Below are 14,814 nucleotides of genomic sequence, written 5' to 3'. Positions count from 1 at the left end.
GTCCGATCCAAACACCAGACAAGCAAGTAATCATCCCGAAAGAGAGAAAGAAATAAAGAAATGAGAAAGGAGCGTACAGTAGCTTACATTTCTGAACTTATGAGCTCATGTTTTATTTAGATAACAAAGGAATCAACGTATGGACTCCTCCATCAGGAGCAAAATGAGCGAACGTGACAGTATCAAAGCGACAAACGAACAAACAAACAAACAAACAAACAAACACATAAGGAATAAAGAAAGAGCAAAATAATGGAGTGACGAGGAATAAGGGAAGGAGGGAACAAAGGGAGGAATAAATCAGGATGACTAGAAAGAAAGAAAGAAAGAAAGAAAGAAAGAAAGAAAGAAAGAAAGAAAGAAAGAAAGAAAGAAAGAAAGAAAGAAAGAAAGAAAGAAAGAAAGAAAGAAAGAAAGAAAGAAAGAAAGAAAGAAAGAAAGAAAGAAAGAAATGCCTGCTTTTGAGCTTGCGTTGGGATGAATGCATTCATCAGCATAAAAAAATATGGGAGAAATTAACATAACCGTACAATTGCCTACTCGCCGGGGCAACGTATACGACATCATACGGGCGCAGAGCAAAAAAGATCGCCGAATAGAGCACAGACCACGGCGGCATACAAACGTACATTCTTCGTAATTAAGGGGTTCGGGGCGATCTATTAACTTGTCTGTATGCAGCAATTTCTCGAGCGTCCAATTAAAGCAAGATGAACGACTTTCCGGGAAGTAATCGTCCGAATATTGTGCTTCTGGACATAGCGGAAACCTCGAATAGGTTCAATGAAAAACGGCCAAGTCAGAGGTTCACTAAATGAAGCCCATAGGTCGATGCCGTGTATCACTATAAATACGCATTCACAACTTCTTCGCTCGATATCACAATGCCAAACTGAGCACGTTCGTAATGGTAACAGCGCGAGCAAAACGACGACGGAGTGAAAGGACACAGGACTAGCGCTGTCTTGTGTGGACAGCGCTCGAACCTGCATACTTTCCCTCCGTCGTCGTTGTGTTCGCGCTGTTACCATTAAGAGTGCGTACCAACTCGCCCAACTTTCCGCTTGAGTTCATAAGCTTGTGGACGCTCAAATGCTTCCTCTTAATAGAATCTCCAACAGAAGGAAAATGCCAAGTGGACGAGCTTTGTTTCATGTAACAGTTCGGAAGCCCTGGTCCCTCGTGTTTGTTTCGCAGCTTTGGAAGCCTTATTACTCCACACGTCGTCCCCTTCGCCCCCTTCCTCCCCTCCTCAAACAAAAATATTGATAACTGGCGAACTCGAATGCAAGCAAGTGGCTTCTAATGATATACCAACAGCTACCTGCCGTTTGACATTGAGCGCAGAATATCAATACTTGAATAGAATTCTTGGATTGTACGTGCCAAATTCGCGGTATGGTTATGAGGCGCACCGTATAAATTCTGACCACATGCGGGCTCAGCAGCGACACGCCGACGCCCCACTACGCCACCACGGCGGGGTTATGAATATAGTTAGCTGCCTTTATTGAAAATATTGATTATTTTCACAAGGGCACCGGTGCGAAAATAGCTTCGTGGTATAGGAGGGAATAACGACGAACTGCAGAATAGTTGCCATGGTTCCGTCTATTCCATTATCGAAATATACGTCAAGAGCAATACTACACTAATGGGTGGTTGCAGCTTCATTCGACGTATAGCGCACGGTGGGCAGCTCTCAGCTGACGCGTTGGAAGCTTGAAGTGCCAAAATAGTTGAGCGAAAGTTGTTGCGGGTAGTCATATCAAACCTGGCGCATTTATTTCTTATTAGATTCATCGAAAACAGGTTAATCAAGTCGCTTTCAGAATTGATAAGGCAGCACATTCACCATTTCATAGATATATTTCTCAGAAACTCTTGCTTATCCAGGAGATATTCCCGAGCTGCAGACAAGATAACAGTGGCGCAGGAGTATTAATTGAGATACAATTGAATAAGGATAAAGATTGATTGATTGATTGATTGATTGATTGATTGATTGATTGATTGATTGATTGATTGATTGATTGATTGATTGGAACAACAGAGGGAAAGGGGTGAGCGAAGGCTTCTAAGACAATCGAAAGATCTACTAAAGAATTATGCATGTCGCTAAGCAGTACATTGAGTGAAATGACGATGACGTCATGAAGCTTGTCACCTATTTCCGTCTTCTCATACAGCTTTCCATTATAGTTCAACATTGAACCCCACATTCGCGCTACCAACGCAAAGCTGCCAGACCGCGCATTAAACAATGCGAAGTTCGCGTGTTTACCGGCTTCTCCAGCGTCATGCAACGCAATAATCGATGTTGTGGCCAGCCTTAATACCACGTTACGAGCGGCCGATGAATGCCCGCTTTGCGTGACAGTCTCCAGCGAAGAGAGAGAGAGAGAGATTGAAAGAGAGAAGGAAGGACAGGGAAGTTAACTAAAAATAAACCCTGTGTGGGTTAACCTATACGCCGGTGCAGGATAAAAGGCACGGAAAATAAATAGGCACTGCAAGGATGAATAGTAATAGCAAGAACCACGCGCGTGCATCAACATCTGCTACGGAGTCAATCAAAAATCGCAGAGTCTGCGTAGTGCCCGGGCAGCGCAGGAGCTCTTCATTATTGTTTTCAGAATGTAGGTCTCGCGTGGATACAGTCCCAAGAACCTGCTTTATGTTTCTATCTCGAACAAAGACGAGTTATACAGAGCTTCTCGTGGTGACATCGAGCGATATGACACGAGTGCACATGTTTGCGTCTATCGTGCGTGCGATCATGAGCGTGTGCGGTGACGCACCCTTTACCTTTCGCATGACGTAGCACGCGAGGTCTGTTACCCGGTCAACGTCTGCGGTCAACGACTCCGTAGTATCACTACGTTTGATATAAAGAGAGGAAAATGAGCTGTGAAGGGCGGGGAGGTCAATCGGAAGACAAACATCCAAATTGCTCCCCTGCACTGGCGAAGGGGTAAGGAGGGACAAAGATAAAAAAGGAAAGAACGCGCGCAGAGAGAGAGAAAGAGAGAAAGAGAAGGAGAGAAGGCGTGTACACACGCAACACACACACAAAGAAAAGCTGCGGGCGTGTTAGAGTCGTTGAGCTAGGCAGCTTGAACGAAGGAACTCAACTAGCGTATTCATTGTTTTCTGGTGTGAGGACCGTATAAGATCATCTGCTCGAAAAGCGGTGGCTCGTCGAAGCGTGTCAACGCTGTCGCGAGCGACTGGCTCTAGGTGCTGTAGCGAGGACAATGACAGAGGACCTGTTCGACGGTTTTCTCGCTGCGAAAATCGTCGCAAGCAGCAATGTCGGCCATTCCGATGAGGCATGCAAAAGTATATCCTCAAGAGATAAAGCAAGCCAAAAAAAAAAAAAAATCGGCAGAGAGCGTTTGACACGGTTCGAGATGGTCCTGATTGGATGCGGAGTCGGGCGGATGGATCCAGGAGGTTGTGCAGTCGTGTATGACGGAACCCTGGCATGTTCGGCATAGATCGTCTGAAATGCTTGAGACTCTGAGGCATGGTTCAGTGCAAAGACGATGAATCTATTTTGCTCCCTCTTAGTGAAAATGTTAGGTTTTCAACTATGCTGTGTAACTGCAGACATAAAGCTTTAACGTTAGCTATAACATACGACACAAAAAAAGAAAGAAAACACACACATACACATATTGAATTAGTGTTTTATTCGTTGCACGCGAAATTTTATAATCAGTAAATGACACTGTCTGACACGTTCTATAATATTCCGTTCAGTCATGTTAAACGCATCTATATACGCATTTCTTTATTTGTCTCTTTTGAGCAGTGATGAACGCTATTGTCATAAGCTAGCACGCGCTTTTAAGTTAAGCCAGATCGTTCTCTATTCTATTGAAGTGATTGTCCTGTGAGTTTAAAACAGAAAAAAAAAGCAAACACCTTATATTAAAGGTTGCTTACCGTGAACTTAGAGGGACATTAGCAGGGCGGCATGAAACCATCGTTCGATGCACAATTATTGAAAAAAATCTTGCGTGTCCTTGGAATACCCGCAAAAGAAGTACCACATTAGGTCACGATGTACCTTTAAGCCACGACGTTTCAAGCTTCACATCGGAATTTTCTCTCGCATCTCCATATTCTTTGAGCAAACCAAGCCACTCACACTTGCTAAGCACAATTTGTGAGCTTCTTTTTTTTTCCTTTTTAACAGTCGTCTGCAAACACGAACAGGTCACTAGGTGCCAATGACATCCCCTAGTGTCAGTCGAGAACTTTCTAGCGTCGTTTTGTTTATTTACGAAAAATATTTTCACGAGAAACTTGGGTGGCCGGTTTGCGCGTGGCAAAAAGAATAATAATAATAATATTTGGGGTTTTACGTGCCAAAACCACCTTCTGATTATGAGGCACGCCGTAGTGGAGGACTCCGGAAATTTTGACCACCTGGGGTTCTTTAACGTGCACCTTAGTCTAAGCACACGGGTGTTTTCGCATTTCGCCCCCATCGAAATGCGGCCGCCGTGGCCGGGATTCGATCGCGCGACCTCGTGCTCAGCAGCCCAACACCATAGCCACTGAGCAACCACGGCGAGTGTGGCAAAAAGAAGTACGTGTCAGTTGTCTACGAGGCAGGAAAGCGCGATGCATTTGAAACATCTGAATATTCGACAGACCGCCGTGTTCTACGCAAACTCGTCCGATGATTTGCGTAGTCTTTCAGCTTGTGGATTTACGTGCACGTGACGGCATCGCAGAAACAACGCGGACACATTTTACGTCGCGCAGTGGGTGAGATTCAACGACGTCCCATGCCGCCATTTGCGCGGCGTGAGGAATGTTCTGCTCCAAAGCAACGTCCTAAATCTTGAAGAAAAAACAAAACAAAGTAGTTACGATACCTGTTCTGAAGTGCTTTCAGGACCGAAAGCAGCTGAAGGGACTCGATTTCTGCGCAGGAGGGTTGCGCATTGCCTGCAACCGACGGCCATGTTGCTAATTCCCGTGCTGGCGCAGGAAATTCTTCGACCATTGAGCGCCATGTCAGGTGAGGAAATGCATAGCAATAAAAAGAAAAAGAAAAGAAAGCCCACGCTATACCGCACACGCCCTCCTACACGCTTTCACGCCAGCACGTCCGCTGCTTCCTCTCCTCTAGGTCCCACGGTTAGTAGAGTCCCGCTGCTTTACGAAACACGTTCGGCCGCTCGCTTCGCCGATCGACTGCACCTCTTGGCATCGTGCCTGAGCACGTGACCGCATTTCGCGCCTCGTACATACGTGCCGCTCTGTCACGAGGCTTCAATTCCAAGGAGAGGTCTTTAACCCTTCGGACACGATTTGAAGTGCGCACTACAGCGAAAACCCTTTTTCTTGTTTTTTTTGTGCATTGGGAAGCACACGAACAATGCAAATGAATACTTCTTTTTTTGCTGCGGTCTACATTATTTCAGCTTGCCTACAGATTTGTTGACCTGCTTTATGCAGTCAGCTCAAAGTGAAGCGGCAGTCAGGTCGGCACCACCCGAAAACTCAAGCTAAGGCACAATCAAAGTTGTTGGCCAAGTAAAGAGAACCCATGCTCCATGCACAAAATTTCTTACCTTCCTATGGGTTCCCGCTTAGAGAAAGCCGAATATTGTAAGGAACCGTCTTTAAACGTTCGGAGACAACTGAAATGCCTTCAGCAAGAGTCATTTTCCTGTGCGTCTTGTGGGTCGCAAAGCACAATGGATGCGACTGAATGCTCAAGTTTTCTTTTTTCATTATTTTTTTCTACCCTGGGAAATAGGTTGCTCTAGTTTTCCCGCGTGTTTGTGCACGTCGTTTCTGCAGTCAACACAGCTGAATCGACCTTCGCGCAGGGGCAAGCTGAGTCAAAATTCCAGGCAGAGTCAGAAAAAAAAATTACCTGTAACAAATCATATGCCCCATGTGCCAAGCCTCACATAATAGAGAAAACCTGTAATAGCGTCATATTTTAACGCAGAATGACAGCGGACATTTTTAGCGCCAGTTTGGATTCACCTATGCGCCGTATTGTCATGCCTGCTGGTATTATTATTCAAAAGCCTATGTTTCAACCGCGAAAGGAGCCCTTACTTTTCCCTTTGGGCCAACTGGGTAAATGAACAAAAGAGAATGATTGCAGAAATATGGCAATTCGGCACTTACTCGTGCAAATAAATTGCGGCTGCTAAGGATATAATAACAGGCACATCTCCAGGTGCGGACACGGCAAATGATTCGCTGCAGGCATACAGCTGAACAAGCATTTGGCGTTACGAAATGGTATACAGCTGTCAGTTGAATACCTGAAACAGAAATCCGACCGGTGTACATGTCTGCTTTTTTTTTTTTTCATCAGCGCTTCAATCAACACGAGAATGATCGGGAGCAGATGGATAAATCTATACTTAATCATGTTGTCTTCAAATGACCGTGAATATTCTTAACTTGCTTTCGAAAGTTGAGAGATCATTATAGACAATTACTATTTTTGCCACAATTTTTCCGGTTCGGTGGTTTTCAGGTAACAAAACAAGAGCAATTGTTTAAATTATAGAAATATCGGTACTCACGGCGGGTTATTTACTCTAGATTTGCGCACGTAGAACCAAAAGTGACAAAATTTGTTTCTGCCGCTAGCTGAAATTAAACAATGAAGTGAACTAATTTTGATCGTAAAACGCATATTTGCGAGCAATTTTGTCACATATTACAGTTACAGAAGCCGCGTTGTGCTTCCTCCAGGGATCTATGCCATATCGAAGATGAAATCTGTGTCCCATCCCCAATCTGCACGATGGCAGAATGATTGCAGCGCCATATACTCCCGTTAGGTAGTAGTGACAAAGCACTTAGTGACAAAGCACAATGCTGCTTATCTCCGATGACCTGGCGAGAACGGACGTCGGATGCGCAAAAGGTTTGTGACATTCGGAAGAAAAAAAAAAGCGATGCAGTGCGCAAATAGCGAGTGCGGCGAAGCCGCTTCGTCTCCACGCCTATGCGCGCGCGAAGTGAGGCGCGGAAGGCTTCCCTCGATCCGGCTCCATGGCGTCAGAGCAGTGCCGTGACTCTGCGCGATCTGAGACGCTGAATCCCTTGTCCCTTCGAAGTGTTGGCTACGCCTCGCCAAAATCCTGCCTCTTCGTTATAGCCTGAGCTCGGCCTGCCCACTGACGCCGCGAAGACTCTGCTCCGGCAGCGTCAGCTCAGCCCGGACATGCGCCGATGGGCGTCGCAGCTTTGCTTCCTTCTCTGGAGCAGCCGTCGCTGGCCAGCTGGCTCATTTTTTTCGTCGGAACAGTTTTTTGGTCTGATGACTCTGTACGAATCGCGAGGATGGCATCGCCTAACCTAAACTATCCTAACATAACCTAGCCTACGAGAAGAAATGCGAAGGTTGTGGGATCGTTCCCCACCAGCGGCAAATTTTTTTTTTCATCGACTTTCATTTCCATTAGTTTATTGTTTCTTTATTTCATTTATTAGGCACAAGTAATTTCCCCTATGTTGTCCTTGGTGTCAGTGTTTGTTGGCTTCTTATGATATGACTAACCTACCTTACGTCGCTCGCCTGACTGGGAGCCAAGTGGTGCTTACGTAGGATGACACACTGCCGAGTAACCCCTTTTCTTCTGTCCTAACATCTACCTAACTTAGAAACGAAGTAGCCATACTTTATTTCTTATGTTTCTTGTGTGTGAGTTTTTGAGCTTCTGTGCTAATTACAAATATAAAAAAAGAGGAGTAACCAGTGCCACACAGGCCGCAACATTACCTTAACCCCATTTACTGACAAAAACATTTGAGTATACGTCGCGTTCGTTGAGCAGTGCCTATGTGAACAATCCGGCCAGGTTCTCTCGAGATACAACAATCTACAAAATTAAATTGCAGAGACAAGACGTTTAGTAAAAGTAGTATTTCAGCCTGCAGCGTAAGCACGTTAGGATGCGTGAGGCATTCTGCCAGCTTGCGGAACCTGACACACAAAATCTTGGCATTTGCAGTTTTAATGGCACGGCCACGTGGTGCGGGCATTGTCACTTAATAACTCAAAAAGTCTCGCTCAAGTTGAAAGAGACCTAAAAAAAATGTTTCGTTATTTACCCCACATCTCAACCTTACATCTACTATTTTCTCCTCCATCTCTCGTCACGCGATCTTTAGTACCTTCTGAACCTTTTATCTCTCACTCTCACTCTATTTTTTTATTTTAGCTTTAGGTTGTCGCGATGAAAAAATATGGGCGCGGTTGCTTCTCATCCCGTTAACCGGAAGTATTATATAATGTACTATTATACACTACAAATCATCCCTACTGGCGCAGTAATGAGAACCTACAGTACACCCCTCTGAGCAATTGAAAGGCCTTACGCCACGGCCTAACAAATCACCCTCAAGCAGCCGTCGAACATGTTATTTCCGTCACGATAAAACGAAAGCGAAATGACCCGTGCAGGAAAAGAAAAACGAATACGAAAGTACGCAGAACCAAAATTAGCGTTTAGCACGCTATATATTTCCATTTCTCTTCCTGTCAATAATGTAAGTAGAGCTTATCGCAAAAACAGAAAGAGAAATAAAGCACGGGGGCGACGTGCGAACGAGAAAGCCTTTGACAGCGTCAGTTCCAGTGCTGTCGTCAAGACGTAAATCGACGTTCAGGAATACAAGGCAAAAAAGAAATCCAAGCGGTGACCTTTCGCTTTTCGTAGTGGACCCTGCACACGGATCACGAGGACTCACCATAAATTGGAGTAGAAGCAAGAAAATAAACATACATGTACGTTCTCATGAAACGAGGAAGCGCCCCCGACAAAAGACAGCAATGGGTACTGCACGCAGGAAAGGCATGCAACGGTAGCCGCCATCCGCTGATCGAAGACATCACGCTGATCGAAGACATCACGCTGGTCGAAGACATCACGCTGATCCATCGATCGATCGCAGCGCCGACAAAACGGTGGATGATGCTGACTGATTGAATGGGAGGCCTTATCCCGCATGGTTTTTTAGAAAAAACACCCGCAGGCGTTATCTTATCCACAAATAGGGTGGGATTAGGACCTATTACTCAACTCAGATTTTATTGGGGTTTTGCTCTCCTCAACCCTCTCAAAGAAGGAAAGAAAAAAAACTCCAATAACGAGATCTGTTCTTTAGTCTCATATACTATGAATGCAGATAGAGATGCAATGCTATGCAACGTCATGCAAGAATATTTCAATGTTTCCAGTATCTTTCAGTTTGCCCCAGTGACATGGAAGTCTTTTTCGCCACTCCCCCAAATCGTCTCTGTTCAACGTCAACTGTTCATGTCGAATTGGGTGTTACGTTTCGAGTGAACGGACTTTAAAAACAGTTATTTAATACTTGTAAAGTATCAAGCACTCTGGTAAAAGTCTGTACACGATTATTTACCCTAACGAGCACACCCGGAATTTGATTTTAAGCACACCTTCTGCAGAATGACTGCCCGACCTACTCGCCGACCTACACTAGTCGACCTACCCGATCACCGACTCCTTTACCACTCAAACACTTATCAGAAAATGACGAGGTTAGTACCAGTGACTCGGGCTCACCGTTCCGATTATAACATCTGCTCGACCAGAGCCGAAAGCTGACTCATGGCTCGAATAATCTTTCATCTACTTCACCATTAGTTATGGCGTCGTGCCAGCGTTGCGTCAGGCTATAGCTTGGTACAGTCGCCAGAGATCAACGCGTCTCCCGGAAAGATAAACGCACACATACTATAGCGCGAAACCCCCCATTGCCTTCTTTCGCTACTTTCGACAGCCTCTGCGCGCGTCCTAGGTATCGCAAATCGATAAATCGTTAGCCAAGCTCACGGGTGCGTCCCACAGCTAGCTGGTTATCCGACGCTGCTCGGGACAATATATGACGCGGATGTCCAATCATGGCGACGACTACAGAGCTCGCTTCACCCTCTTATTAAAGTCCGGTCACGCTTTTCCTGTGCGCTGATTCACCTACTCCAACGCGCCCCGTTGTCGGCAATGCACCAGCCTCGGCTTTTTTTAAAATGGTGCTCTTATTTTCTTCTACAAATGGAGGCGCTATAAGGTACTTCCTCTCCCATTCCCAAAATGTGACCCTTCTTTTTGCATCTAGTCACGATACACGCTGGCCGCCATTGCTGTGTACTTGGCTATACCTGGCCTGGACTGGACGCACGCGCCCTGCATTTTTCCTTTTGGGGGGGGGGGGGGGGGGGGGGGGGAGGGGGCATGGATCATTAGCCTGATGGAAGAGGGCTACCGTACTTCACACAACTCGCCCACGCCACCTTTGAATGCTTGTCGCATTATTTACTCAATGCCTTTTATAACTTCGAAGACACGTGGAAAGCACAAATGAAACGAGAAAGAGGAGCGGGGAAAAGTCGAAACGGGTACTTACGCTCTATGTAATCAGATAAAACAATGATCTCAATTTCGGCAAACACTTGGAGTACCTAAAGGTTTCACGTGGTTTCGCTCAGCTGTTATTTGGGACGTTGATGCGAAAGATACAAAACATAAAAGAAACAGAAAAGATGATTTGCAATTTTTCTTTCTTTTTGGTAAGTGAAGGAAGCAAAAAATATTTTTTTAACAAACGTGCGCACAATCTAATTTATACGTACCACAATACTCCGATTCTATAGGCCCATCTCTCATCACAGATGTATTTCTACGGAAAAGTTGGGGACCGAAATCAGTGCAGAAGAAGAAAAAGAAAGAAGGCTCAGTAACCGAGCACGAGTAATGCCGGAGGTTGAACGACTGACACGAGTAGTAAACGCATCTTCCATTGCCACATGATTGCATATGTTGCTGTAAAAATTATGTACCTTCGCGAGAAACATTGACAAGTGAAATCCCAAATGCGGGTACTGGAATCTGCGCCTAATGAACATGCGACCGTGTGGCCTAGAGGACATTTGCGGTGATGGGCAATCTGTCAGTGTATATTGTGAGATAGACGCCCTGCAAAAAAAAAAAAAAATCAATCTCGCAGATGTACGCCAGTTTGAGAAAGTGACACATCAAAGACAGCGAAGCTGTGTAAGCGAGCTTTAACTACTACGGCGTCTGTTTGATGGCTGTTCTTAGTGATGGTTTGCCACCGACGCTCTGGTTATACGGCCGCTTCGGGGCTACCACGAAGGCCGCGTTGCTGACCACGCCGTCAGTTTCCAACGCCGCAGGCATAACAATTGCTAGATGATTTCCAATTTGGAGCCGCTTAAAAATACGCAGAAACAAAAATTACGGCTTACTGGCTAATAAAAACCCGACAAAAAAAAAGACTTTTCTTTGTCATTTAGGTGAGGTGTGCAAAAGTTAACTTGTTCTTTTTATATGTATAATCACTGGTAACTTCATTTCAAAGCAAAATAAAAAAATTCGAGACTCTAACGCAGGTTGCGTTGCTAACTGATACCGAGCACACCGCCGCACACTGGTGGGAGAAGAGTGCGAGAAGGAGGGCATTGTCATCAGTATAGATGTATTGGGCGTGCTTAGCCAGGGTGCTGCGTTATGTTTCTTCCCGTCGCTTATAGGAGTTTCACCAGTGCAGAAGTGGGCTTCTCCCCGCAAAGAATCTTAATGCGGAAAAGCCAGCTGCGACGGCGCCCGTTAACGTTTTTACACCGCGTGCCCCAGCTAACGTTTGGCAGGCTGTTGGAAGAAAAGAAAAATATATTAAAAATTGCGGTGCAAGGGACGATTACAAGGCCTGCGATATCCCGGTGTCAGGGGTCTGACGACCGAATACTGTATGTCTTAAAATGATATTTTGCACTGCGCTTTTAAATATACTTTCCTCTGAACAGCTTGGCTAACGTTAGCAGGGACACCCTATAGACAATTGGCAGCACCAGGTGGCACTTTTTTGGTCAATCTCACAGCGCAGTAGCGGCGAAAAATAATAATCACGACTGAACTTTTGCATGTGGCTATGTTTCAAGACCATACTAAAACATTTTATTTCACTTAATTCCATGCTCGTCAACTGAGCCGAACGGTTTCGTCAATTGTTTGCTTTCGCTTCGTTTCCCGCTGTTTCGTTATTTATTTCGCCTCTCTGCAAGCACCCCCCCCCCCCCCAGCAATTAATGCAGGCTGTTTTGAAGGTAAGTTCTTTCTTGCTCTTGAGTAATTACAATAGAAAAGCCCAATAATATTTTCTTTCACATTCGTTTATTAAAAACTTCTGTGAGCTTGGTGAAAAGAGGCATCCGAATTTTTCACACCAGCACATACCAATAACATATAACCCATTTATTTCCCTCACGCACACATCACGGCGCACTATGCGAGACATGCATGTTCTTTGAAGCTTTCCAGAAGGCACCCGTTTTCTGTTAACTGCTGTAATAAAGAGAAGCCTTGAAAGACGATGCTGGTACAAAGGATGATCAGTACGCACGATGAAAACATGCACAACCTGCACGTCATGCTTTCATAGTGTACTGATACGCAGGCTGCTTCTGATCATTTATGTGAAGCCGCGAGCAGATAAAATCGAGCTATGGGGCCATGTAATGCCCCCTTTTAAAGAAAATGGACTCGGCGGATTACATAATATATGTGTAATACTTATTGCTCCCATGTGAAATGCGCGTCAGTTTTCAGATTTAACTTTGTGGGAACAACACCTGATTGGGAAGGCACTCGATTGTAATTCTTTATACACAAAGTAATCCGTTCTCTTGTCGTGTCCATCGAAGGGCTAAAAAACTACCCACGCTGGCACTGACAGCTTGAGAGGTTCGTCCCAAATGCCATTTACGTGCTACCTACTTGTTAAAAGCTAATATTCGTTGCTAAACTTAGTTATTATCCCGATAAGGTAATGTAAGTCCTTTGAAAAAGCGCGGGTTGAAGTGATGACCGGTTATTTCAGTTGAAGGGTTGAAACAAATGATCTGTTTAAACACGCAACGTCATACCTATTATGTTGATCAACATAATGCTTTTGTGCTTGTACCATCATGGCAGAAATGTAACCACAGAAGCCCGTGAACCTCACCTGGACCCTAGGGTCTGCTCAGTAGTGAGGATGGTATAATTCTAACTTCTGCAAGAAGTTGTTTTAAATTAGCTGATCCGTATTTTCAGTATACACCACTAGCAATAAAGTAAACGGGCAAAAAAAGTGAGAAATAATAATGTTTATTCATATGGCCTAAAGGCACCAAGTATATGTACACACAGTAAATACTATTAAGGTACTTCATCGCTTTCGTATGTACATTGCCATCATCATCCCTGATCTTTGTTGGCGCATGCGCTGGTGCATTTCCTTTTTGAATGAAAACGCTTGCTAGCTGAGAATACCTCCGTCTTTGTACATTATATATATATATATATATATATATATATATATATATATATATATATATATATATATATATATATATATTATTTTCAAATACTGTTGGCCGTCTTGGCCGTAACAAGGGGGTGGGTACAGCTGGTATGCACATGGCGTAAAAAATGTAAACACTTTACAAACGAAAATAGGACATGAAGCAATGAATGTTGGAAATACAATGCGAAACGACTAATGAAATACAAATACAATAGTTTGGCTAAGAAACACATGTTTCTAACATTGTGACAGTGATATTGGAAGCAGCATAAAAGAAAGACTATTGTATGTATTTCTAGAATAGTGTGACAATGTTTGCATGGCACCACTAAGATTAAATTTCATAAAAGGTTTTTAACGTGTTCCTGTTTAACGTAGATTTTAATGCTACTCGACTGCAAAACAGACGCCGGCAAACTGTTCCATTCCTTAATCGTTCGCGGAAAAAATGAATAAGCGTACATGTCCAGATATGCTTTTGGAATTGAGAACATGCAATGATTGCTTGATCTGACGTTTCTAGCCTGCCTGGGAGCAAGATAGGACGTGGTTTCAATATTGAAGTGGCCTTTTGATAACAAAAAAAGAAATTTAAGTCGAGCTAACTTCCGCCGTTGAGCCAGTGGAGGCAAATCAAGCAACCGAAGCATTTCGGAAACAGAGTCAGTACGATAATACCGGGAAAGAATGAACCTTGCGGATTTTCTCTGTATCTTCTCAATGCGGTTTATTAATCCTGATTGAAACGGATCCCAAATGACACTGGCATACTCTAACGTTGGTCTAATGGAAGTTAAATATGCAAGTAGTTTGACGGGTGTCGTTGCTAGCTTTAATTTTCGGCGAAGGAACCATAACTTTTTTTCTGCAGCGCCACAAATTCTGTCTATGTGTGATTTTTATATATATATATATATATATATATATATATATATATATATATATATATATATATATATATATATGTATATATATATATAAATCACACATAGACAGAATTTGTGGCGCTGCAGAATATATATATATATATATATATATATATATACGCCAGCATTGCTATAATGGGACTGCGGTCGGTTCATTTTCATTTCGTTTACACACTTAACCCTTGCAGTGCCAGTTTTTTTTTTAATGGATATTGAACAGGACGGTTTATTTTCTATTCTTCAAAAGGAAAAAGAAATTACACTGATAATAGCAAATGCACTCTTAGAATGGCAACTGACATTCACATCTTCGTTTTCTATGTCCTACTTAGTTTCATTTCAACACGCACGCTTCCGCGATAGTGTCACCGTGTCAGGGCAAAAAGAAAAAAAATCTGCTATGCACGAACGACAGACGGAAGACACGCGAGAGAGTGATCCTTGGCCCACGCTGCGAATATTTGAACGGAGAAGCACTGCGGCAGTGGTGCACAAAATT

At 44.0% G+C, this 14,814-nt stretch overlaps 1 protein-coding gene across 2 annotated transcripts in view; it reads left to right on the top strand.

Moving 5' to 3' along the window:
- The window catches only part of igl (IQ calmodulin-binding domain containing protein igloo), a 242,356-nt gene that overhangs the window by 130,336 nt on the left and 97,206 nt on the right, over window positions 1-14,814 (top strand). Inside the window, exon 2 of one of the 2 annotated variants that reach the window (XM_075692778.1) lies at window positions 4,950-5,038. The exons of the other annotated variant lie outside the window; for it this stretch is intronic. Within the exon in view, the coding sequence (XP_075548893.1) occupies window positions 4,981-5,038 (58 nt within the window). The 5' untranslated portion in view covers window positions 4,950-4,980. The remainder of the gene's footprint in view (window positions 1-4,949; window positions 5,039-14,814) is intronic. 2 annotated transcript variants of the gene reach the window in all.

Source organism: Dermacentor variabilis, chromosome 5 (genome assembly GCF_050947875.1).
Source record: "Dermacentor variabilis isolate Ectoservices chromosome 5, ASM5094787v1, whole genome shotgun sequence".
NCBI lineage: Eukaryota > Metazoa > Arthropoda > Arachnida > Ixodida > Ixodidae > Dermacentor > Dermacentor variabilis.
The sequence above is the reverse complement of the archived record's forward strand: the minus strand, read 5'-3'. Positions and strand labels throughout refer to the sequence as shown.